At 39.4% G+C, this 27,880-nt stretch overlaps 1 protein-coding gene across 5 annotated transcripts in view; it reads right to left on the reverse strand.

Annotated features, from left to right (window-relative positions):
- Nucleotides 1-27,880, reverse strand: part of LOC133549596 (protein unc-79 homolog) — a 142,790-nt gene that overhangs the window by 67,652 nt on the left and 47,258 nt on the right. For all 5 annotated transcript variants that reach the window (XR_009806119.1, XM_061895168.1, XM_061895167.1 and 2 more), the window contains exons 9-17: nt 27,129-27,217; nt 24,471-24,511; nt 24,242-24,270; nt 17,444-17,673; nt 14,694-14,865; nt 14,343-14,573; nt 10,655-10,845; nt 5,916-6,039; nt 3,141-3,281 (exon numbers count right to left, since the gene is read on the reverse strand). Coding sequence is in view for 4 of the 5 variants with exons in the window: in XM_061895168.1 (XP_061751152.1) it covers nt 3,141-3,281; nt 5,916-6,039; nt 10,655-10,845; nt 14,343-14,573; nt 14,694-14,865; nt 17,444-17,673; nt 24,242-24,270; nt 24,471-24,511; nt 27,129-27,217 (1,248 nt within the window). In the remaining variant the exon portion in view is untranslated. The remainder of the gene's footprint in view (nt 1-3,140; nt 3,282-5,915; nt 6,040-10,654; nt 10,846-14,342; nt 14,574-14,693; nt 14,866-17,443; nt 17,674-24,241; nt 24,271-24,470; nt 24,512-27,128; nt 27,218-27,880) is intronic.

Consider the following 27,880-nt stretch of genomic DNA (forward strand, 5'->3'; position numbering starts at 1 on the left):
AATTACTTCCATACCGTATGATAAACAGATCACAGTCCTACAGCTTTGCAGTATAGGAGTGCTCCTTAAACTTAATTGATGTAGTTTGATAGCCTTAGTGTTATTTTAGAGTAGTGTTTGGGGGCTGTGAAGACTGGATGTACTGATAGACTCGGTCAAAACGGTGGAGTTCTGAGGGTGTTTTTTTTATCTTCATTTTTATTATTTCCACCATAAAAGGCAGGTTATTGTGGTTGTCCGTATCACCCATTCCTACATCCCTCAATTTGTCATTACAGTTATTACCCAAAAAATAACCATATTGCTTTTCGACCATTTCGATTTTGTCAGTCTTAACTGTGTACTTCTAATACAGTACAAGTTGTAAGCACAAACATCTTGCAAGAGCAAAAATTTTGACTCAAAGAGGTTGTGTACAGACAACAAATCTTTGGGTGGATGTCCAGCCCCTGTTTTACAGGCAAGAACGTTTCTTTCCACCAGAACTTCCTCTGTTTTCAGGTCAACAAGTTGGTTTCCACTGCTATCATCTGTGCAACGTTTCCCTGTTTCAATCAATTAATCAACGATTGTTTCTATAGGCCTTAATCACAAGTGTCTCAAACGGCTGCACAAGCTACAACAACATCCTCGGCTCAGATCCCACATGAGGGCAAGAAAAAACTCAATGGGCCCAATGAGAAACTGGAGGGAACCGCAAATGTGGGGACCCCTCGGGCGACCGGTGCAAGCTGCCTGCAAGCTTTTCCATGCAACAACATGTGTTTGGGCCATCTCATGCTTACTAAAGTGACTGAAGCTTTCTTACACTTCCACTTTCAATCATTCAGATGTATTTTGTGTTTGTTGTGTAACTCAAAGCGTGCAAGCATCACAGGAACCTGCAGGGGGTTAAGCCTCTTCTTCAGACCTTGTGTCGCCCCTGCTGATTAGAGAGCTAGCCTCCGCAGCTAGTGGGTCCATGATGATGACTTCTGTTTTGTTTTGTTCAGGGCTTTTATAATAATTTTGTACAAAACCCAAAACCAGTGAAGTTGACAAGTTGTGTAATTCGTAAATAAAAACAGAATACAATGATTTGCAAATCATTTTCAAAATATATTTAATTGAATAGACTGCAAAGACAAGATATTTAATACTCGAACTGAGAAACTTAATTTTTTTTTTGCAAATAATCATTAACTTAGAATTTAATGGCAGCCACATATTGCAAAAAAGTTGGCGCAGCGGCATTTTTACCAATGTGTTACTTGACCTTTCCTTTTAACAACACTCAGTAAATGTTTCGGAACTGAGGAGACCAATTTTTTTTTTCCGTCTTTCGTCCACAGTTTCTAAAAACAACTTGAAATGTGGACTAGTTAGACCACAGAACACTTTTCCACTTTGCATCAGTGAGATGATGATGATGATGATGTTAGATGAGCTCAGGCCCAGCAAAGCTGGCGGCGTTTCTGGGTGTTGTTGATGAATGGTTTTCGCATTGCATAGTAGAGTTTTAACTTGCACTTACAGTACAAATGTAGCGAAAAACTGTAGTTACTGACAGTCGTTTTCTTAAGTGTTCTTGAGCATATGTGGTGACATCCTTTACACACTGATGTTGCTTTTTGATGCAGCACCGCCTGAGGGACTTAAGGTCCGTAATATCATTGCTTACGTGCAGTGATTTTTCCAGACTTTCTGAACCTTTTTATGATATTACAGACCGTAGATAGTGAAATCTCTAAATTCTTTGCAAAAGATCATTGAGAAATGTCGTTCTTAAACTGTTCAATAATTTGTTCGTGCATTTGTTCACAAAGTGGTGACCCTCACCCCATCCTTGTTTGTGAATGACTGAGCATTTCATGGAAGCTGCTTTTATACCCAAGCTTGGCACCCACCTGTTCCTAATTAGCCTGCACACCTGTGGTATGTTCCAAATTAGTGTTTGATGAGCATTCCTCAACTTTCTCAGTCTTTTTTTGTGTCTGCTTTTTTGAAACATGTTACAGGGATCAAAATCCAAATGAGCTAATATTTGCAAAAAATAATGTTTTCTAGTTCAAAGGTTAAGTATCTTGTCTTTGCAGTTCATTCAATTGAATCTAGGTTAAAAAAGGATTTTCAAATTATTGTATTTGGATTTTATTTACGATTAACACAACGTGTCAACTTTTCTGGTTTTGGGATTTCTTAAAAAAAAACATTTACAAAATCCTTGTTACCAGTATATATCCGTGGCTTATAGTCACACATGTAAACATTTATTTCTTAATTCTTTTATAATTTGGCAGGTGCAGCTTGAATACCGATGCGCTCTATAGCCCGAAAATACGGTATATGTATTTCACTTTTTTTTCTGCATGTAAAACGCTAAATATTCCCTATAAAATGTGTTTCGTGTTCATATTTTTGGCTGTGTGGATTTGAGCAATTGGATTTGCATTACTTCTTAATGGGAAATCTTCCTTTAGTCTTCATACAATTCATCTATGTCTGACCTTTTAGAATAAATTGCTATCAAAAACTGAGGTATCACTGTGTTGTACGTGTATCACTGTTCTTACATCAGTTGGTGCTGGTGATGAAAGTTAAAGTATACCAATGATTGTCACCCACACACTAAGTGTGGTGAAATTTGTCCTCTGCATTTGATCCATCCCCTTGATCACCCCCTGTGAAGTGAGGGGAGCTAAAGGTGGTTGGATCATGCAGTCTCTTCTTAGTACAGTGTTTTGTTGCAGTCTCTTCTTAGTACAGTGTTTTGTAAATAAATATCATGATGCAACATGCTCTAGTACTGAACTTTAAAGAGCCAAGCCTAAACCATGAAATGTCCAGGCACAAACACTGACGGTAAATGAGTACAGTACATTGCTGTTAAGTTAAATTAAGAGCGTTAAGGGATCTATATTTAGTCTTTGGCAGTTACCATGGCAACTTCCAGCACATTGGGGTGAATGGAAGATTAAATCCAACAACAGATCAAATGTGACAAGGTTTTACATTTACATCGTGCCCTCTGTTAAATGACCTTCTAATTGTGTAATACAATCACACGAGGACACTTTTGAATAAAGACTTGAAACGTTGAGCGATAAAATATATAAATAACGTTTTGTTATGGCAAAAAAATATGGCTTTGTCTTCCTCACCCGACGAGCTCCGGTGTTGCCAGTCAGATCGGAAACACGTGACTTTCTCTGATTGGCCAGCTCCTTCAAAGAGTTCACACCATCCGAGAACATCCCAATGAGCAGCTGGACAGGCACCACGATATCCAGCTCTGATAGCACCTACAGGACCAAACAATACACATTGTATCATTTAAATAGGCCATCAATAAGTCATCTATTTGCCTCACACATGCCACCACATAAACTGTTATACATTTGGCACATGCATGTGTATGTGTATAGAAGGGGTGTCCAAACTCATTTTGCGGGAGGTCCACATATTGAACAATTAAAGGGTGCAAAGGGACCACAAGATATATTTTGTGCACTACTGTAAATATGTTAAACCTATCCAGCGTAGATCATAATATGCTAAGTTATTAGGTCAGCGTATGTTTTGGTCATTCAATTTAAATGGAATAAATGAAAATTGAAAAATAAAAAACAACTTTTGCCTTTCATTTTAAAATACAAATACTCAATACATTTTTGGTGTCGTAAAGCAGGAACTGCATCTAAAATATTGTTAGATTTCCATTTTATATTTCATTGAAACAGAAACGGAAAAAGAGACCAGAAGTTTTTTCATATTTTTGACACCGTAAGTTTTTATTTTCAAAATAAAAGCAACAATTACTACTACCCGCATGCCAGTATCTCTGGCTAAAATGTCTATGGAGCCCTTCACATGAATTAGTTTAGGACTGACATCTATATAAATCGCCACGCAGATATCACGTGAAAGTGGAGGCAAAAATGGATTTTCCAATGCACGATACAAGACTTTTTTTTTTTTACAGGCTAATCTGCGATCCTGTCTTTAAGTTGCTACTTATGGCTCTGGTGGCAGAATATGAAAAAATATGTTTGTCACATTGTTCTGTTTTTCAATTTCTGTTCATTTGGGGTTAAAATGTGTGTTATATGCATCCATCCATCCATTTTCTACCGCTTATTCCCTTTGTGGTTGCGGGGGGCGCTGGTGCCTATCTCAGCTACAATCGGGCAGAAGGCAGCGTACACCCTGGACAAGTCGCCCCTCATCGCAGGGCCAACACAGATAGACAGATAACATTCACACTCACATTCACACACTAGGGCCAATTTATTGTTGCCAATCAACTTATCCCCAGGTGCATGTCTTTGGAAGTGGGAGGAAGCCGGAGTACCCGGAGAGAACATGCCAACTCAACACAGAAAGATCCCGAACCCGGGATTGAACCCAGGACTACTCAGAACCTTCGTATTGTGAGGCAGACGCACTAACCCCTCTTCCACCGTGCTGCCCATGTTGTATGCATTATAAAATGAAAAACCAGAGGGAGGGAGTTATTGCTCTTTGACACCAAAAAAGAATACTTTTTTTTTTTTTCCCCGTTTTTTGTATTTTAAAGTAAAATTTAAGTAAACCATACATTTGTTGTTCTTCAATATCCATTCATGAAAATAAAATGAAATTACCAAAACATACAGGGAACAAAACATTGACATCTTAGCATGGTGCTATAGTTGATAAGGCAAATTAGTGTACAGTTGGGAAGGGATTTATATGGACCCATTCCTGGGTGGATCTTGCGTTAGAGAAAGGTAGGGGGTTAATCATTTTTGCAATGCAGTCTGTTGAAAATTATGGAAAGCACCACTCTAAATAGCAACTGACACTGTGGTCAGAATTAGAATTGCCACAAAACACATTTCAGAATATTCAAAACTCTACTGTCATCTAGTGGCGACAGTGCACCCCCTAATTAGTCAAGTTTCGTGTTTGAGGAAAATTACAAAAAATTGATATTTTTGAATCCCCTACCTACTATTCTGTACATTTAATATCATATCTAATCATTACAGTGAGTATGAATTAATTTTTGTTTTGCAGTGGGACAAGAGCCATTAAAAAAAAGCTGTTGGCCTTGATAATTTATAGCCTGTTTTGCATTGTTCTAGTCTGCTACTGTATATCCATCCATCAATGTTCTACCGCTTGTCCCTTTTGTGGTTGCGGGGGGTGCTGGAGCCTATCTCAGCTGCATATGGGTGGAAGGCGGGGTACACCCTAGAGGACAAGTTGCCACCTCATCACAGGGCCAACACAGACAGACAGACAGCATTCACACTCACATGCACACACTAGGGACCATTTTGTGCTGCCAATGATGTTTTAAAATCAAACTACGTTAGCATCAATACAAAACCTGTACAAATTCCAAAAATATATTACTTCTTAGCTTTTTTCATTATTTTGATTTTCAAATAAATACGTACTAAGAGTGTCGTACAAAGGAGCAGCACGTTTCTCTATGATCGGAATCTGACCTATTTACGAAAGCTAAATGATTACAATCTGTCCATTGCAGTTGTGTCAGAAAACTTGAAAATGATCTATGGCAGCAAGCTCTGAGTGCACATGTGATGGAAGCCAAAAATCTCTCCTCTCTGTGTCAGTCTCATTCGGTGACCCAGATCCATATTCAGCAGGCTCCTGCCCAGACTTGACACTCTGCGACAACCTGTTCAATTCACACGCACTGTGGATAGAACCACAGGATGGTCAAGGGGAAGTGTGTGCGTGCGTGTGTGCGTGCGTGTGTGCGTGCGTGTGTGCGTGCGTGCGTGTGTGCGTGCGTGCATGCGTGCGTGCGTGCGTGCGTGCGTGCGTGCGTGTGTGTGTGTGTGTGTGTGTGTGTGTGTGGGTGTGTGTGTGTGTGTGTGTGTGTGTGTGTGTGCATGCATGCGTGTTTGTGTGTCTGTGCTTACATGCAACCAGAGCAGAGCCTGCTCTTGCACAGATGCTGGGTAGCCAGAAAATCTGCAACTGATGAAGCCAAACATTTCTTCCATGGAGAAGGGAAGGGGGCACAGCTCAATGTCAAACATCTTGCTGCATTAACAGAGGAGAATGATGTTAATTATGCAATACTACTGCACATCCATGAAATGGTTGATCGCATAAAAGCACAGAACTTGAATGGGAATAAAGTCAAGTTTGCAGAAAGAAAGCAGTTGGGCATATGTGAACAGAATGGACTAATATAATTTTAAAAATGGTAAATATGTTTAAAAATAAGGGGTTAAATGGGAATATTACACACAATGTGTCTTAGAAAACCACATTGTTTTCTATGACAAAATGCCCAAAAAGTGGTAAATGCATATTTTTGAAAATAGTTCTTGTTATTCCCCACTGCCTGCGAGGCAGTGAACATGTCCTGGTAGGTGACTGGATGGGCGTAGGTAAAGCAAATAAAGGGGAGGGAAGTGTTTGTGTGCAGTGCATGGAGAGACATTTGTTCAAGAGAAATACGTTGGCTTGTTGAGTGTGAGACTCAAGAGTTTAATTTTGCATGGACATATTAGTTTGCCTGTAAAATGAAACAATATAAATCTAAATGTGTGTTTTGTTTTGGAGCTCCAGGCTTTTTTTTAGTTTAAGAGGTGAAAAAAATCTATCTTTTGCTGGTAAAGGTTGTCGACCCCTGGATTGGACCTTAAAAACATCGGGTCAGATCTACCTAAAGTTTGCATGTTCTAAAACACGTGCAAACTAGATATTGTACGCAGAACTGATCTAAGCTGGTGCGCAAAGGATTACGTCTCTTAAAGTACCAGGGTAATGGAAGAACAAGTTGACTTCACATGCCGGATTGTGTTTTATTGTATCCATAAAACCATATGCAATTGTATTTACAATCCGCAAAGTAAATCAAAATACCGTTGAAACATCACAAAACGCCACAAATTCAGTTGGCCATTTTGAACATTCCGCTCTAAATGTTGTCTGCAACTTCCGTAGTTTCGGAGTCGGATGACGTCACGAGAAGAACGCTTTTGCACTCTGACCGTATCATCAGATCAGTCACACTGGAATTATGCAAAATTTGGAACGAGATGTGCTGTCTATCATTCACAATCCTTATGTAAGACAGAAACACATTCCGTATATTGGGCTTTTTTTATGCATTCGAAATCGTAAATACGTTGCTGAGAATTGAGCTAACGAATCGAGGGTCCTGTATTGCGCAAATAAAGCCCTCTAAACAACGTCCAGAGACCGCCAACAATACTTCATTTACATGTCATCACATGAAAATGAACCAAATATGACAGATATTGTTGTTATTAGCGCTAACACAGACGGCCTATTTTAGCTATTTCATAGCAGTGAGCTAATGCTAGTTTATGCTGCTATTGTTGAACACATTGAGCAGGCAGCTGCTTCTGCTTGTCTCAAACTTGCTAAAAGTAAATTCTAAATTATAATTCATGCATCGCTCACCTGGTAGTAGACAAATACGGCCATGGTCTGACAGGCTGGTCAACCCCGGAGATGGCGAAAAAGACGCTCATTGCAGCTACTTTTTTTGAAACCTTCTTGAGGATTGCGATTGAATTTTCATCTAAACCAAGGGTCTCCAAACTTTTTCCACAGAGGGCCGCACGACGGAAAAATTGAAGCATGCGGGGTCCATTTTGACATTTTTCATTTTCAAACCATAACAAAATATATGGATTTTTTTTTTTTTAATCCTTAGTGCTCCTGGGAGCATAGAGGGTCTCAGTCACTAAAATGTTAAAAAGAAGTCAAATTATATATTTTTTTTATTATTTAATGCTTACAGTAAATCTCTATATCAACTTGATGTTGATATAAAGTAAAACAAATAAGGTTTTATGCCTTTTCTGTCAAAGACAACTTTATTTTTTAAAGTAAAACTGAAATATGCAGTATTTAGATGGATAGATAGATAGATAAATAGATAGATAGATAGATAGATGGATAGATAGATAGATAGATAGATAGATAGATAGATAGATAGATAGATAGATAGATAGATAGATAGATAGATAGATAGATAGATAGATAGATAGATAGATAGATAGATAGATAGATAGATAGATAGATAGATAGATAGATAGATAGATAGATAGATAGATAGATAGATGGACGGATGGATGGATAGATAGATAGATAGATAGATAGATAGATAGATAGATAGATAGATAGATAGATAGATAGATAGATAGATAGATAGATAGATAGATGGATGGATGGATGGATGGATGGATGGATGGATGGACGGACGGACGGACGGACGGACGGACAGACAGACAGACAGACAGAAAGGCAGACAGACAGACAGACAGACAGATAGACAGATAGACAGACAGATAGATAGATAGATAGATAGATAGATAGATAGATAGATAGATAGATAGATAGATAGATAGATAGATAGATAGATAGATAGATAGATAGATAGATGGATAGATAGATAGATAGATAGATGGATAGATAGATAGATAGATAGATAGATAGATAGATAGATAGATAGATAGATAGATAGATAGATAGATGGATAGATAGATAGATAGATGGATAGTATTTTATTGATTCCTTCAGGAGAGTTCTTTTATTCAGCAATTAAAGTCGTCAAAGATCAATAATGCAGGACACCATTGGTTTTAATTATTTAATATTTTTGAGTAATCACAGTGAAAAGTTAAACAAAATCTTATTAAATATATTTGAGATCCAAAAGGTTCCCCACTCATAAAGTGATACATTTTTCTTATTTTTATTTTTTTTACTTTTAACACTTAAATTTCAAGATAAACATCAGATATATCTGTCGATTTTAAGTTTGAACTATTATTTTGTTTGTTTTATGCTCTTTTGTCAAAACTTCGATGTTTTTATATGGCAACCACACAACATATGCATTTCTTTCCACATAAAACATTTTAAAGGGATAATTTTTAAGTAATAATTCATTATAACATAGATTTTTTTTGTCCTTTTTTTTGAGCATGGAAAAAAAAAAGAAAATAAAGAAAAAAAGAACAAAAAACTGCCTGCATGGCAGCTTTGTGTCAACATTGCCACTTTTTCTCATTAAATTTCACCTCATTCCACTTTTTAAAAATGTTTTTTTTAATTTTTGCAATACTATCAATTTTGCAATTTTTGCAGAATGTGTGGCGGGCCGGTAAACGATTAGCTGCAGGCCGCAAATGGCCCCCGGGCCGCACTTTGGACAACCCTGATCTAAACGGAATCATGTGAGCGCCGTATCAGTCGGAATCTCAGCAGGAGTGGAAATTGTACAGTAATTGTACAGCTTGTTTTATTATGATGTATTATAGTTAGTTTGTATGTTTAACGCCTAGTAATGCTGCGGATGCTATAGTTCTACAATAAAGCTCGGCTTCTGAAACTTATTGCTCATCTTCCTTGCGTTCAGGCTCAAAAATATAAGGCTCTCACAAAGTGTGCTTGATGAGCATTTTGGATGGGGAAGAGATCTGTAGTTCCTAACACTATGTCATGACTCACGTGACTGGCTTGCTCATTAACTCTAAAAAATGGCTCGAGAATCTGTGAAATTGATACTATTTTGGTCATATTTGTTTACTAGCAAACGTTGCAAGTGTTTTGGTGTCATAAATCATATATATATGATAATAGCTTCAATATAGAGGCAACTTGTTTTTCCATTCTACTGCTACTTTAAAAGAGCAAAATAAGGACTGCAACCCATTTAGCAATAATGAATGTATATGCAATACTGGGAGGAGAAAATGCAAATATAATTATTCAGCACACACAGTGTGATTTATCAGGACTAAAACTGTACTGTGGGAGCTATTTTGCATCTTTATTTAGCAGATCTTAAATGTGTGTGCAAACTAGCTGTTGTGCAGAAATAACTGTCAACATATTGGGACTGTCAAAAACAAAACTATTAGATATATCGATAATTTAGCAATATCATGTTCAAATATGGATAGCGGCTGAATGATTTAGGAGCTGATTAAAATCAATGAAATTGGTGTGTTTTGTTGTCAACACAGGCGTTTTTTTAAATGAAAAAAACTTCCTACATTATACGATTTTTTGCATCTGAAATATTCCAGCGCACGCTCGCAAGTGTAAGTGCCAGTGCTTTCATTGCAGTAAAAAGTGAATTCCATAGTGAATGCCCTGCAGGTCTGCCTCTAGAATGCCCAGAAAATGTGGAATATGTCTGCTGCATGTTTCACAACATAGTAAAACAACACGGTTGGGCGCTTGATTTTCTCTTTGGGCACGCAAAATCCTCATTTAAATAAGGCAATCTGCACCACTTTTGCACTTGTTATCAATTTACATGCAGTATTAGTAGATCACGTGCAACACACCAATCAGAAGTACACAGAGCAATTTTGTAATTTGCACATGCTGTTTAGCACTTGGTATTTGGATCATAGTAGATCAGGCCCATACAGTAGACTATATACTATCTGAAACTTACACTTTTTAAGTTTGCCGGCTGTTTCACATTCTGACATAACTTGTTTCTTGTAAAGCTAATTTATGAACTAGCCCACTTTAGCTGAAGGAGTTTGACAAAACTGGGACGATACTGTCTTGGATCAAAATGATCTACTATAAAACCAAGCTGTAATTTCTTACTCAAATATGTACTTAAGTACTTGAATGATGGTCGGATGTGTACCTGAGGACTTCCCGGAACTCTTTAAGTTGGTGGTCAGGCACCTCTGTGCGGATGGCCTCCAACCACTCCGGCATGAAGCACTCCCATAGTGGTTGGCTGATGACGTTGTAAGGGATCAAACACAGGATGCGGTTCAGACCCTCCTTCAGCTGTGTCACTGTGCTACAGGACTTGTCCCAATAACCTCCAACCTGAACAAATATGTGATTGAAAGTAAATTAAATAATCAATAATAGGTAATTGATGAAATCAGTGAACGTGAGGTGCCCTCGCCTACTGGCCGCAAAAATAGACGTTGTTCTGCTAAATCTTTGCGGTCCCTGAGAGCAACAAAGGTCGACACAGTGCAGTTGGACAAAGCCTGTCTAGTGCCTGTGCACATGATGTACCCTCTCAAATGACAAACTGAATTGTGTCTTTACTCTGCTGTTGCTGTCTTGTGATGCAGCTGTCAATATAGTGATGTCATGATGCGACGGTCAATGCAAACCCCAGTGACCCCTGTCCAGGGATCACCCAGGAAAGGTGTTTGGATGAACTTCATTTATCATAGTAATGGATTGATTGATTGATTGATTGATACTTTTATTAGTAGATTGCACAGTACAGTACATATTCCGTACAATTGACCACTAAATGGTAACACCCGAATACGTTTTTCAACTTGTTTAAGTCGGGGTCCACGTTAATCAATTCATGGAATAAACATTCCTCTGAAAATACTGATATGTTTACAAATTTTCAGGACCAGGCTGGTACCGTACTGATCCTATGATCAGTCTGTTTTTGCCAAGAAATGCTGTTTGTTATTTATCTTTGCTGCAAAATGTGTACAAAATAATAAATTCGCCTTTTTGAAATGATAAATTTGGTTGTTAGAAACAATTCAATTGCAACCTACCTTAGCAGGATGGCTGTTTTCAAAAAATGCTTCACAAAATCATTGATTTACTCAAAACAAGGAAAATTGAGATATTTGTTTATATGTCTGAACTCTTAACATATGGACTGTTAAAAATAAAAATATTAGATGTATTGTCTATTCAGCCATATCATTTTGTAGCTGCTATTACTCAAAGGGCAAATTAAAACTAATTATATGGATGCACTTTTCTGTTCGTTGCTGGCTTTTTTCAAAGACACCTGTTTTTTTATATAAAGATAAAAAATAACTTTTTGCAATATGCATTTTCTTGCACCTGAAACAGGTTTGCTGTTAGTGCTAGCGTCTTCCATGAGCGCATCTTCAACATGTTAAAAAAGTGTATTCCATTGTAATTGCCCTGCAGGACTGCAGCTATCATTTTTACAAGCAATCTAAATAGATCACAGACAACAAGCTCACTAATAGTGGACACAATTTTACAGTTTGCAAATGCTGGTTTGTGCGTGGTATTTGGATTTTAGACGATCGGGCTCTAAGGCAGGGGTCGGGTCGCCCTAGTGCAGGGGTAGGGAACCTATGGCTCGGGAGCCAGATGTGGCTCTTTTGATGACTGCATCTGGCTCTCTAATAAATCTGAGCTGGCAATGCTTAACACGATAAATAATGAATAATTCCATTTGTAATCACAGTGTTAAAAATAATGTTCAAAATATAAAACATTCTCATGCATTTTTAAACCATCCATCCGTTTCTACCGCACCTGTTCAAGAAGTTGCGTTAATGGTAAGAAGTTATTTATTTATTATTGGTTAGTGTGGGGCTTGCCCTCCTTGGGGTTCTTCAGACCACCAAGCACCAAGATGAGAGCCTGTTTCAGAGTTACAATATTGTTTTATTTTTCAATAAGTCCCTCAGTTGCTTTCCAGCAATTGTATTATTCTCTTTCGTTTTCGCTCACGCTCTGACTCCAGCCCCAACCCCGTCTCTCCTCCTGGCTGCGGCTTATAAATAAATAAATAAATGGGTTGTACTTGTATAGCGCTTTTCTACCTTCAAGGTACTCAAAGCGCTTTGACACTACTTCCACATTTACCCAGTCACACACACATTCACACACTGATAGAGGAAGCTTATAACAGAGTGACAGGTGATTTGATTACAAGGCCCAGGTGGGCCGTCTACGCACCTGTCGCTGATTTAGAGGCCGGTCCTGGCACACCCCAGTTCACTGCAGGCCCACAGGCCACGCCCCCTCCGCAGTTAGCTTCAGAATAACAATGTTATTACAAAGAATAAGAGACCTATCATACTCTAGAAATGTTGGTCCTACTTAATAATGCACGGGGTTAGTTGTGTTCAGTGTGAAAAAAAAATATTATATGGCTCTTACGGAAATACATTTTAAAATATTTGGCTTTTTGGCTCTCTCAGTCTAAAAGGTTCCCGACCCCTGCCCTAGTGGCTCCCTGGAGCATTTTAAAAAAATTATAAAAATGGTAAAAGGTGGGGGAAAAATACATATTTTTTGTTTTAATATGGTGTCAAAATAACATGCCACAAACCACCCTAATTTTTAGAAAGCCAACTGTTCAATATGTTTGTATTTATGCTTCACTGATGAGAGTATTGACGCGACCCGTTTTGAACTACTAATTTTGGCAGTCTTTGAACCCACTGTAGTTGTGTGGACTTTGATACAACAGTTTTTTTACATGTATAACTTTCTCGGACGCTGCCCCAGAGGAACGTGTTTCATGCCCCTCCTTCTTTCACTAATTTTGTCCACCAAATGTTTTATGCTGTGCGTGAATGCAGAAACGTGAGATTTGTTGATGTCATTGACTTGTGTGGAGTGCTAATCAGGCATTATTTGATCAGTGCATGAATGCAAGCTAATCAATGCTAACATATGCTAATATAGCTAATGTAGACATTTATATTAAATTTTGCCTTCATTATAAGACTTATTTAACGCTTTGGGTTTTTTTGCGGCTCCAGACATATTTTTTTGTATTTTTGGTCCAATATGGCTTTTTTAACATTTTGGGTTAATGACCCCTGTCCTAAGATCTAAGTGATTGTTTTATTATGTTCCTTGTTTTTATTTCTTGTTTAGCACTTAGCCATAGTGCTACCTGATGCTTAGTGTTTCACAAGAGCTGCTTATCACTCAGCTTCTAAACCTTGTAGCTCATCCTCCTTATATTCAGACTTAAAAATGGAAGTTTCTGGATCATCAATTGTTCCGAAGTAGTAATCGTCGGCTCTCATGAAGTCTGCCATGATTAGTGAGTTTTTGAAGCAAAATAGCAAATGTTTCAAAGCGCTCTGCGAAATCAACGTGTCACCAGAACCTTCCGGCAATGCTTGAAACAAAAAAATATTCTATTGTAATATAAACCCGCCTTCCACCCGAATGCAGCTGAAATAGGCTCCAGCACCTCCGCGACCCTGAACGGGACAAGCGGTAGAAAATGGATGGATGGATGGATGGATGTATTATGAAAAGTGCCTGTTACTACATTACATATATACTTATAGCATGTATATACAACGTTGATGGAGGTTTTATATGTTTTTTAGAATGCTTTATAGGCGGAATAGCTTGATTCCCCATTACCTGCATTGTTTGCCACCTCTTGTTAATGTTTAGTTATGATTTTGAAAAAAAGACAAAAACGTGTGTTTTTGTCTCACATGAGGATTATGAATGACAGGCAAAAGTAAAAAAAAAAAAAAAAAAGTTCAGTTCCCAGTTCCCTAATATTTCGTGTATACATGCCCAATTAGGGTAGACCTTACCCTGGCAAACTCGACAGGCTTAGGCAGAAGACACATGACCATCACGTCAAAGCGCACTTCGCACACCGTCTTCAACCACTTGGTAACAAACTGGGGCTTCAGCTTCTCCACCAGACTTCCGACCTCGTCATCCATCATGTAGGCGGTGGAGTGAAACCACTGGAAGACCATACTGACCAGCCGGGCCAGACTCTCCGTTGGCGTGTTCTCATTGGGGGTACACAGGCTCACCTGAGTCAAGTTCAGAGAAGCAGAGTAATAAACCATATAGCCCAGATAAGATGGTCATGTGACATCCATATCCTTATCTCATGTTATTGACAGACATGGCAGCAGGGCTTCAGTACACACCAGAAACCAGATGCCAAACTGACTGAGGAGGCGCTGGTCATGCTGGTCATCCTCCTTGTTATCAAACTCTATGTTGTCCAGAGAGTGGTGAGAGGAGGACAATCCCATCTGACGACGTCTATTAAGCTCAAACTCGCGTTGTTCAGCATGAATTTCCGCCTCCTTGAGCAGACTGAAGAGATAAAACGGGTTAATAAAAGATCAACTCCGGGTACACAATACACACCCCATTAGGGAGACTAAGTAAACGATCTAATGAGATCCAATTTAGCATGTGTTTGCTGTTAAGGTTGGAGTTTGCAGTGGTGTAAAAGTCCTAGATGATACTTGGAGCTGTTTCAAATATCTTGCCCTAACTACTCTAAATCAGATGAACAAAAAATCTCCCAAATTGTGCGGTGATATACAACTACGCACACAATCATAAAGGTATGCTGTTGGCAGGCAAGAAAATAAGATTTTGCAAATAAAAATAAAATAAAATAATACCAATTGAAAATATGTACTTTTGATTAGACAAATACATAATTTTATCAATATTTTGTTTTTTTACATTTTGTTATATTTTCTATTTGTATTGTTTCGCCCTATATCAATTTAATTTAATGTAAATGGATAAATGTATATACAATTAACAATAGCACAATCTGTTTTTGGATTCTTACTCTTACACTTTTATTTTTGTTCCCCTTCCTGTTTTGGTCTTGTTTTTCAGTGACTTTTCGAGGGCTGTTTTTCAGACCAGCTCTTGATTAGTGATCAGGGGACTCAGTAATCAGGAGTATTTGTAGTTCGTTGAATAATGCTCATGGTCTGTCGTTTAGTTTTTGCCTGTCCGGTCAACATTTGAAGAGCCTTCTGAACTGCACTTTGCCTACCATCTCTGCATCCTAAGGTCACGCCAACAATTGGCATGACAAACAATCACAACGAGATATCAAATACTGAAAAATAATGAAAATAATCTACAAACGCCACTCCATATGAGTTGGGAAATTGTGTTAGATGTAAATATAATCGGAATACAATGATTTGCAAATTATTTTCAACCCATAATCAGTTGAATATGCAACAAAGACAACATATTTTATGTTCAAACTGAATAACATTTCTTTTTTTTGCAAATAATCATTAACTTTAGAATTTGATGCTAGCAACACGTGACAAAGAAGTTGGGAAAGGTGGTAATAAATACTGATAAAGTTGAGGAATGCTCATCAAACACTTATTTGGAACATCCCACAGGTGTGCAGGCTAATTGGGAACAGGTGGGTGCCATGATTGGGTATAAGAACAGCTTCCCAAAAAATGTTCACCCCTTTGTCCACAACTGCATGAGCAAATAGTCAAACAGTTTAAGAACAATGTTTCTCAAAGTGCAATTGCAAGAAATTTAGGTATTTCAACATTTACGGACCATAATATCATCAAAAGTTTCAGACAATCTGGAGAAATCACTCCACCTAAGCGGCATGGCCGTAAACCGACATTGAATGACAGTGACCTTCGATCCTTCAGACGGCACTGTATCAAAAATATCAACATCAATATCGATATCAATCTCTAAAGGATATCACCACATGGAATCAGGAAGACTTCAGAAAACCACTGTCACTAAATAAAGTTTGTTGCTACATCTGTAAGTGCAAGTTAAAGCTCTACTATGCAAAGCAAAAGCCATTTTTCAACAACATCCAGAAACGCCTTCGGCTTCTCTGGGCCCGAGATCATCTAAGATGGACTGATGCAGAGTGGAAAAGTGTTCTGTGGTCTGACGAGTCCACATTTCAAATTGTTTTTGGAAACTATGGACATTTGTGTCCTCGGGAACAAAGAGGAAAAGAACCATCCGGATTGTTATAGGTGCACATTTCAAAAGGCAGCATCTGCGATGGTATGGGGGTGAATTAGTGCCCAAGGCATGGGTAACTTAAACATCTGCAAAGCCACCATTAATGCTGAAAGGTACAGTTTTGGAGAAACATATATTGCCATTCAAGCAACGTTATTATGGACGCCCCTGCTTATTTCAGCAAGACAATGCCACACCATGTGTTATAACAGCGTGGCGTCATAGTAAAAGAGTCCGGGTTCTACACTGGCCTGCCTGTAGTCCAGATCTGTCTCCCACTGAAATCTTTGAAGCCTAAAATACGACAACAGAGACCCCGGACTGTTGAACAACTTAAGCTGTACATCAAACAAGATTGGGAAATAATTCCACATGAAAAGCTTCAAAAATGTGTCTCCTCAGTTCCCAAACGTTTATTGAGTGTTGTTAAAAGAAAAGGTGATGTAACACAGTGGTGAACATGCCCTTTCCCAACTACTTTGGCACATGTTGCAGCCATGAAATTCTAAGTTGATTATTATTTGCAAAAAAAAAATAAGTTTATGAGTTTGAACATCAAATATGTTGTCGTTGTAGTGCATTCAATTGAATATGGGTTGAAAAGGATTTGCAAATCATTGTATTCCATTTATTTTTACATCTTACACAATTTTCCAACTCCTATGTAAACGGGGTTTGTATAAGGATTGTAATGTAATCATCCATCTCTGTAGAGCACATCTTACGAGGCGTTGTAGTTCTACATGACTGAAAAGCACATTTATAAACTCAAAGCATAGTCATGTTGGTAAAGTCATTGTACTGAATTCCCATTAGATAATGGAGGTGTTTGGGCCAAAAGTGCACCCTAGGACAGTCATAAATAGTATTTTCAGATATGACAGGTATGTGAATGCACCTTATGACAGCTTCCACAGTGCATACGAGCTCCTCTGCCCCGCACTCTCGCGTGTTGATCGGAGGTGGAGAAGTCTGGTACAGATGGGTCTCCGCAGCAGCCCCCACCTCGCTGCTGTGGTGGTTGACATGGCAACGCTTGCAGTAGCGGACAGGCCGGTTGCCATGGCGCCCACAGCAACCAGCCGAGAAGCAGGTGACCACAGCCCTTCTGACGTGCGAGCTACAGTTCTGGGAAGAAAGAGGGGTGAGGACATTTCTAAGTCAACTAAGTTACATTAATGACAAGCTTTTTTCAAAGTCTCAGAGATCCTCAACCTTTTGATACACATCGTGTTGACCGACATGGGCTTTGATTTAAATAAATGTAAATCCACATCTCCACAGTGTCTCAGGTTTCTAAAAATAAAAAGCGTGGCACGAGGGAATTATCCTAATTTGATCAGCCTCTAATCTTGTACCATCAGGGGATGCAGCGCTCCCTATCAAATTAGCATATTTGCTCTCCTCTCATTCAATCATCCATCGTTCAGCACTGCTGCAAACTCGATCCTACATTTCTACATGTTCACTGTATTTTTTAAAGAGACGCTGTGTTCCGGATGGCCAGCGTGACACGCCATGACTTCACAGCGGAAGGAAAGATGACTCAATTAATCATGAAAGCTCCGGTGTAAAATCCAGGTGGGAGTTGAAAGGGCTTTTTGGGATGAGTGCAACAAAACCTGCTGCAAAGGCGGCAGAGGATGTGGATTTAATCTGCTGGACAAACCAGGATGAGGGCCTGCCTGTTTCCCCTGACAACACAGAGAGGTTGCTCGGCTTGATGGGAATCCCGCAGATCACCTGACACGCAGTATATTGCAGGTGTCTCCCTGTAGAAACACGATTTTGCATGGGACTCTCATCCTTGACTTATGATAGGATGTTTGTTTTGTGATCAATATCTTGCACAGTCCAGCCCTGCACACAAACCAGCGACCACTGAGTGAGAGTTAAGTCCAGCAGGGCTACTCATTGAGCTAAAAGCCACAGCCTGTCATTGCATCGTCCAGTGCAGCTCCAAAGGCGGCCGGGAGTGAGTTTGACACAAACACATCGCCACACTAGGTTGCATTTGTTACATTAACACATCTTTTTCCGCTTTCTTCTGTAATTTGCAGCTCTAGTAATAAGAATTTCCTGCAACGGCGCCCATTTTTTAAAATAGACATTTTAATGCGATAACAGTAATGTGTTCTTAGAGCCTGTTTAAGGAATAGATAAAAAAAAAAACAAAAAAAAAACAATCATCTCCTTTGGCCACTCTTAGGAAAAGAGAAGCTGAAACGACCGTTTTGTAGGGAAATGTCCCTCTGCATGGATATAACACTGCCTCTGACCTGTCCCCTTGCTACAGTAAATGAGCCTGCCTCGTATTGATATGTTTACCTCTTCATGTAGGACAGCTTTATAATAAACACAAGCTGCACAACATATCTCAAAATAAGCCTAGAGCTCTGCGCCTTAGCTCTGTCAGTGAGCTACAAAAATTGGAGTTTTATCACGTAGTTTTTCTTCAGGTAACAGTCAAGCATGATAGCTTGTTAAAATGTAAATCCATGCGAGCATAGCTATTGTTTGCGTCCTCTTGCACTCCTTATTGTCAAATTACCGTGTTAATTGCGATTAATTCATTACATTAATTTTTAGCGCGCTAGATATCTAATCGGTTTAATCCAACTTTCAATCTCTCACGCTAATGTTTCTGTATGCCAGTTGCCTGAAAAGCCCCTTGCTAACAGCGGATAGAAACGTGCCTCAATTTTGTGCCACACCCACATTGAGCCACGCCCACTTGCCCCCACATTGGACTGCCGAAGAAGAATGTGTGCAGAGCGTCGGAGAAGCATATCAGTTTGCAAAATGGGGGTAAACAAGGGTTGGAATAAGCGGTAGAAGTTGGATGGATGGGCTAAGCAAGGGTTTCTTTTCTCTTTTGACATGCTATTTTGCAATATTTGTGACTGACAAGGAAGGAAGTTATATTACTTTATTTTTTAAATAATGAATATTTGTTTCTGAAATGGGTTATGCTCTGTATTAGTCATGGTCAGATGAAGCCTTGTAAGACATTGAACCACTTCGAGAATTTCCAGAAGCTTCAATGCATGCTTCGGCACAAGACACCACCTGCTGGCCAAATTTATAATTACCGAAACAGCTGTGTCTTAACCACAAAAAGCGTGATGCATGAATCGACAATGAGAATGAATCACAATAAATGTTTGACAAAATGTTTTTGCTAGTAAAATTATATAATATATTCTAGCTTCTTCAAAATAGCCACCCTTTGCTCTGATTACTGCTTAGCACACTCTTGGCATTCTCTCGACGAGCTTCAAGCACACCTGTGAAGTGAAAACCATTTCAGGTGTCCACCTCTTAGCTCATAGAGAGAATGCCAAGAGTGTGCGAAAAAGTAATCAGAACAAAGGGTATCTATTTTGAAAAAACTAGGTTGATTGGCAACACTAAAATTGGCCCTAGTGTGTGAATGTGAGTGTGAATGCTGTCTGTCTATCTGTGTTGGCCCTGCGATGAGGTGGCGACTTGTCCAGGGTGTACACCGCCTTCTGCCCGATTGTAGCTGAGATAGGCACCAGCACCCACCCCCCAGGTCACCAAGGCCCCCCTCTGGAGCCAGGCCTGGAGATGGGGCACAATGGCGAGCACCTGCACAGCCCAAAAAGGCAACGTAAGTCCCCCCTCCAATGGTCTCACCACTCATAGGAGGGGCCATAAAGGTCGGGTGCATTGTGAGCTGGGCGGAAGCCGAAGGCAGGACACTTGGCGGTCCGATCCTCAGCTGTATAAGCTAGCTCTTGGGACGTGGAATGTCACCTCACTTGGGGGGAAGGAGCCTGAGCCAGTGTATGAGGTGGAGTAGTTCCGCCTGGACTAACTTTGACACACAGCAAGGGCTTTGGAACCAGTTCTCTCGAGAGGGGCTGGACTTTCATCCATACAGTGAGAGGCGGCGGGCTGGGGTGGCAATTCTTGTTGCCATGCGGCTCAAAGCCTGCACGTTGGAGTTCAACTCGGTGAACGAGAGGGTAGCTTCCCTCCGCCTTCGGGTCGGGGGACAGGTCCTGACTGTTGTTTGTGCTTATGCACCAAAAAGCAGTTCAGAGTACCCACCCTTTTTGGATACACTCTAGGGAGTGCTGGAAAGTGCTCCACCAGATGATTCCTTTGTCCTACTGGGGGACTTCAACGCTCATGTTCGCAACGACAGTGAAACCTGGAGAGGCGTGATTGAAAAAGAAGGGCCACCAGGATCTGAACCTGAGTGGTGTTTTGTTATTGGACTTTTGTGCTCCTCACAGATTGTCCATAGCAAACACCATGTTCAAACATAAGGGTGTCCATATGTGCACTTGGCACCAGGACACCCTTGGCCGCAGTTCCATGATCTACTTTGTAGTTTCGCTGGATTGGTGGTTCCTCTCTTTAAAAAGGGGGAACCGCAGGGTGTGTTCCAACTATCGTGGGATTACACTCCTCAGCCTTCCCGGTAAGGTCTATTCAGGTGTACCCATACTTGCCAACCTTGAGACCTCCGATTTCGGGAGGTGGGGGGTGGGGGGTGGGGGCGTGGGCGGGGCATGGTTAAGAGTCAAGCATTTCATATATATATATATATATATATATATATTATATATATATATATATATATATAAATATATATATATATACATATGTATATATATATATATATATATATATATATATATATATATATATATATATATATATATATATATATATATATATATATATATATATATATATATATATAGCGAGGTGTCGGCCAAGGAGAGGGAGGACCAGTTCACCTGGCTAAATGATGATGATGATGATGATGATGATGATGATGATGATGATGATGATGAAAACAGCGGTGCTGAGGAGGCCCCCTCTGCTGAAGACAAAGATTCACAACCAGTAGAGCGGGCAACTGGAAAAGTTAAAAAAGAAAAAGTGGAGGAAACTCAAGAAATTGAGAAATAAGAAGAAATAATTGAAGAAATTCTGGGAGATGATGAAGAAAATGATAAAGATGAAGAAGAAGTTGAAGAAACTCAACAACTTGAAAAAGAAGAAGGAATAATTGAAGAAATTCGAGAAGATGATGAAGATGAACAAGAAATTGAAGATGAAGACAAAGTCGAAGAAACTCAAGAAATTGAGAAAGAAAAATAAATAATGGAAGAAATTCGGGAAGATGATGAAGACGAACAAGATGATGAAGATGAAGACAAAATTGAAAATGAAGACGAAGTCAAAAAAACTCAAGAAATTGAGAAAGAAAAATAAATAATTGAACAAATACGGTAAGATGATGAAGACGAACAAGATGATGAAGATGAAGAAGAAATTAAAGAGGAAAACGAAGTCGAAGAAACTCAAGAAATTGAGAAGGAAGAAGAAATAATGGAAGAAATTCTGGAAGATGATGAAGCCAAACCAGATGATGAAGAAGAAATTGAAGATGAAGACAAAGTCGAAGAAACCCAAGAAATTGAGAAAGAAGAGGAAATAATTGAAGAAATTCTGGGAGATGATGAAGAAAATGATAAAGATGAAGAAGAAGTTGAAGAAACTCAACAACTTGAAAAAGAAGAAGGAATAATTGAAGAAATTCGAGAAGATGATGAAGATGAACAAGAAATTGAAGATGAAGACAAAGTCGAAGAAACTCAAGAAATTGAGAAAGAAAAATAAATAATGGAAGAAATTCGGGAAGATGATGAAGACGAACAAGATGATGAAGATGAAGACAAAATTGAAAATGAAGACGAAGTCAAAAAAACTCAAGAAATTGAGAAAGAAAAATAAATAATTGAACAAATACGGTAAGATGATGAAGACGAACAAGATGATGAAGATGAAGAAGAAATTAAAGAGGAAAACGAAGTCGAAGAAACTCAAGAAATTGAGAAGGAAGAAGAAATAATGGAAGAAATTCTGGAAGATGATGAAGCCAAACCAGATGATGAAGAAGAAATTGAAGATGAAGACAAAGTCGAAGAAACCCAAGAAATTGAGAAAGAAGAAGAAATAATTGAAGAAATTCTGGGAGATGATGAAGAAAATGATAAAGATGAAGAAGAAGTTGAAGAAACTCAACAACTTGAAAAAGAAGAAGGAATAATTGAAGAAATTCGAGAAGATGATGAAGATGAACAAGAAATTGAAGATGAAGACAAAGTCGAAGAAACTCAAGAAATTGAGAAAGAAAAATAAATAATGGAAGAAATTCGGGAAGATGATGAAGACGAACAAGATGATGAAGATGAAGACAAAATTGAAAATGAAGACGAAGTCAAAAAAACTCAAGAAATTGAGAAAGAAAAATAAATAATTGAACAAATACGGTAAGATGATGAAGACGAACAAGATGGTGAAGATGAAGAAGAAATTAAAGAGGAAAACGAAGTCAAAGAAACTCAAGAAATTGAGAAGGAAGAAGAAATAATGGAAGAAATTCTGGAAGATGATGAAGCCAAACCAGATGATGAAGAAGAAATTGAAGATGAAGACAAAGTCGAAGAAACCCAAGAAATTGAGAAAGAAGAAGAAATAATTGAAGAAATTCTGGGAGATGATGAAGAAAATGATAAAGATGAAGAAGAAGTTGAAGAAACTCAACAACTTGAGAAAGAAGAAGGAATAATTGAAGAAATTCGAGAAGATGATGAAGATGAAGAAGAAATTGAAGATGAAGAAAATGATGAAGAAAAAGTTAAAGAAACTGAATAAATTGAGAATGAAGAAGAAATACTTGGAGAAATTCAAGAAAAGGACAAAGAAGAAGTCAAAGGGGACAAAGAAAAAGTTAAAGAAGAACAAGTGGAAGAAACTCAAGAAATTGAGAATGAAGAAGAAATACTTGGAGAAATTCAAAAAAAGGACAAAGAAACATTTAAAGAGGACAAGGAAAAAGTCAAAGAAATTGAAGTTTGAGAAGACAAAGAAAAAAACAAAGGAGGCAAAGACAAAGAAGACAGGAGGCCTGGGAAGTTTTTTCCCTGCTCCTTCAAAAAAAGGTGGGGGGATTATGCTCAACCGTACTGAAGCCCGCTTGAGTTTGGCGATGGAGAACTGTGGAGAGGCGGAGCCGACTGTCTGACAGCGGGATAGGACAATTGGCGGCCAGGAGGCGGAGTAAGCAGCGGAACGGAGAGGCGGGGCGCACTTGGAGCGACGCTGCAGCAATCCGAGTCAGGTGCGTAAACGACACACCTGCTCTCAATCCCTGCATCTTCTGCTGCAGTTTAAAAGGGGAGAAGGAGGAGCAATCGTGGCAGAAGTAGGAGAGGAAACGACAGACGACAAAGACGACGAGAGCGACCAGAAGAGAGATGAGCCCCCGCGGAAGACGCAGCCACCGGCCACCGAAAGGCGCGCCGAGACGAGCAGGAAGAGAGGTCGCGCTAGAAATTGGCGCGACCGACTGGAACGAAAACTTGTTTGTTGAAATAATAAACGAGAGTGAAACCTGCTACCATTTGTCATGTATCGATGGTCCATGCTACCCACACGACGACAGCTGGAGACCTATCACAAGCACTTTTAAACTGTCTAACTCCCAACATCCAGGCTATATTACATTCTTCAAATACACTATTGAGGGATGTGTGATATGTAGAAATACAATAATATGGGACTGTCAAGCAATAAATGGGCTTAACCGGTGAGTGGGGTACCTCAATGGCACCTGTATGACCCCTACATATAATCTAAATCATCTTACCTTCTTTTGGCAAATCGCTGATATTTCAGCTGCAAGGCAAACAAAGAAAAGTGTTACATTTTCATCATAAATAAGAAACATACATAAAATTCTGCTTATGTAAGACCCTTTCAATTCATAAATATATACATTTATAAATGGGCTTTTTTTGTATAGAAGGGTTCCATGCAGTATATTGAACAATATTTTCATATGAACTCCAAACCCTGTTTTGTTTGTGATTACACACCTTGAGGCAAAAGCACGTCAACAAGCCATTCAGCGTGGTCTCTGGAAAGACATGTAAAAACAATGTTTAGTTGAAAGCAACATTCATCAGTACTCCAGTTTTTATATTATTTGGTGTAGGACTAATTAGTTTGCAAGCGTGTCCTTTCCCTGATGTGAGTGCACAAACAAAGAATCCCACCGTTAGTAACTCAGGGCTTGTGCAAGCTACAAAATGGAGTGTACAATTTTTGGGCGTCTTGCAGGACATTTATTAGAGATTTATTGCTACTGAAACCCAACACTCATAGGATTATAACGTGTTCAGCAACATGGTGATGTATTACATGTCCAGTGAAGTGTACATTATTTCTAAAATCAGCACGCACTACCGAGCCAAGTAAACCATTTTGCATGTTCAGGTGCCTATTTATAGTGCACAGACGTTTGTGTGCCACTGCAAAACTTTCATGGAATTATAAAGCATTTAATCATCGATATAGTACATGTGCAATGAAGTGTGTATTGTCTTTAACATCAGTACACACTACAAGGAGGATGCTACATGATGTGTTTTTTTAGTCGCTTGGTCGCTTGGTCGCTTTTTACGCGATTGCACAATCGCGCCCGGCTTCATCTACAAAAATGGAAGCAAGACACGTTAGTTAACTTCATGTTTGTCGTTAAACAAGGACTAGATGGGCGGCATAGCTCGCTTGGTAGAGTGGCCGTGCCAGCAACTTGAGGGTTGCAGGTTCGATTCCCGCTTCCGCCATCCTAGTCACTGCCGTTGTGTCCTTGGGCAAGACACTTTACCCACCTGCTCCCAGTGCCACCCACACTGGTTTAAATGTAACTTAGATATTGGGCGTCACTATGTAAAGCGCTTTGAGTCACTTGAGAAAAGCGCTATATAAATATAAGTCACTTCACTAAACACATAAGATGATGTTGCATCTTTTTTATGACACAGAGTAAAAAGTCTTGCTTGTCAAAGTTGTCCCATCAAGTGGAGGTTCAACACCGATCGTATCCAAAACAGGTGTGTGGGTGGGCCCAGTCTACAGGGTGTTGTGATGCGTCTAGTGCAGGCCTGGGCAATTATTTTGACTCGGGGGCCAAACTTAGAGAAAAAAATGTATCTGGGGGCCTGTATATTTCTTTTATTTCTTAAAACCTCACAATAAAGTTTGATTGAATGCTAAAAATGTTATGACAGTCCACCTTAAAAACGGAATGGAATTTTACGTTTTTCTATGAACGATAAAACCCTGAATATTGACAACATATGAACGTCACACCCCCTCTCAATTGACATATTTTACAATCAAGCCAAATCCAACAGCGGAATATGACGCGACGGGTAAAAAAAACAAAAAACATCTACAATCTTATATATCAATATTCTTTAGAACTTTCTTGTAAAAAATCTCCTTCTGCGTCTGTCCCTGACACCCACATTTCAGGCTCTGGAAACGCTCCCTACCCACACTGCTTGGTGCCTCGTCTGAGCTACTGTGACGTACTGTAGTCACTAGTAGGGTTGTACGGTACCGCGATACTAATGAATCATATTCGGTACCATACCGCGATCCATCACACCCTAAGATTTTTTTTTTAAATAAAGTCAATAATGCAATTTTTTCCGTCCCCTTTATTTAGAAAAGTACAGAAAATTATCGAAATAATATTGGCATCGGGACAACACTAGTCACTAAAATATCATGCAAAAGTGCAGATTCCAACCATTGAAATGTCTATAGTTGAAGACTTAGGGTCATTAGAAAACATCACTGCACATCCTAATGGCAGCTACACTTCCCATCTTAAAGATCTGAAATAATTATTTGGGATCTTATATGCATTGGCTCTCATTAAGTCTGCAGTGAGAAATAATCAGTGATGTTGTCGAAGGAAAACACGAATGTTGTGACCTAGTCAGTGGCCTAGTGGTTAGAGTGTCCGCCCTGGCATCGGTAGGTTGGGAGTTCCAACCCCGGCCGAGTCCTCCCAAAGACTATAACAAAAGTGGGACCCATTGCCTCCCTGTTTGGCACTCAGCACCAAGGGTTAGAATTGGGGGTTAAATCACCATAAATGATTCCCGGGCGCGGCACCGCGCATATGATAGCGCTCCATTGCATTACATATTTACTTACATTGTGTATACAAAACCTTTATGGAAGTGTTTTAATGTTTTTTTTAAGGGCTATAAAGGCAGAATACGCCGACTCCCATAGGCTCCATTGTAAAATGACTTGTGATCGCATTCATTTATAAGTTAGAACGCATAAAAATAGAAAACGTAAGGATTGTGAATGATACATCAAATTAAAAAGTGCGTGTTTAGTACAGGCAAAAGCGATCAATTTCATTATCATTGTATGTATTTGACATTGTTTTATGCAAGTAAAACTATAATTATTATCTATAAAATTTATTTTTTTGTTAATATGTTTGGTTTTTTGGAACAGATACCCTAGATGTACATTATTTCTTATAGGAAAAAGTGTTTAGATTTCCGTATTATATGGTTTATTACTAAAAAAAAAAAATAATAATAAAAAGGCCCCACTAAGATGAATGTCGTGGAATAATGAAATACAGGCAGTGGGCTTTGTTGGGATTATGAAGTCAATGAAGGAGAGGATTGGAGAAGCGAAGAAGGAGTGTGGCGTACCCGGCTATTCGCTGGCTGCATTCCTCGCATATGTAAAGAGGAGGTGGCTTGTCTCCCAGGGCAACAGCAAGAGTGGGATCTATACACATCTGCAATAGAAGAAAGTGTGTTGTTAAATTAATCTGTATTAATTTTTACTGGTGTCATTCACAGTCGGCCAGTAAAAGAAATACTACAACACTAAACCCAGTCTCTGCACGCCTCGATGTGAATGGCTGCCTGCATATGCTGCACTCTGCTCTCTTGCAACCTGTACTTGGCATCACGCTCTGTGAATTACTGTTCCCCATACCGCCAACCCAGAGGGCTATGTGGGGTCACCACTTCCAATTTAGCCCAACCCCCCACACCCAACAGCTCCTGATAATTGAAATCTGTCCCCGTCCGTACTTCTGCTCCCACTCTATTTGTCCCTTTTTTTAATGGCCGCACGAAGGCAGGCCGAGCAAATAACAGAGCACCAGCAAACCTTGAGTGTGTGTGTCTGTGTGTGCTTGTGTGTGTGTGTGTGTGTGTGTGTGTGTGTGTGTGTGTGTGTGTGTGTGTGTGTGTGTGTGTGTGTGCATGCGTGCGTGCGTGCGTGCGTGCGTGCGTGCGTGCGTGCGTGCGTGCGTGCGTGCGTGCGTGCGTGCGTGCGTGTGTGTGTGTGTGTGTGTGTGTGTGCGGGTGTGTGTGTGTGTGTGTGCGGGTGGGTAGGTTGTACAAGCAGAGATGCTGATATCATTGCAGCTGCCTGGATCTGCACTGATTTA

This window comes from Nerophis ophidion, linkage group LG03 (genome assembly GCF_033978795.1).
Source record: "Nerophis ophidion isolate RoL-2023_Sa linkage group LG03, RoL_Noph_v1.0, whole genome shotgun sequence".
NCBI lineage: Eukaryota > Metazoa > Chordata > Actinopteri > Syngnathiformes > Syngnathidae > Nerophis > Nerophis ophidion.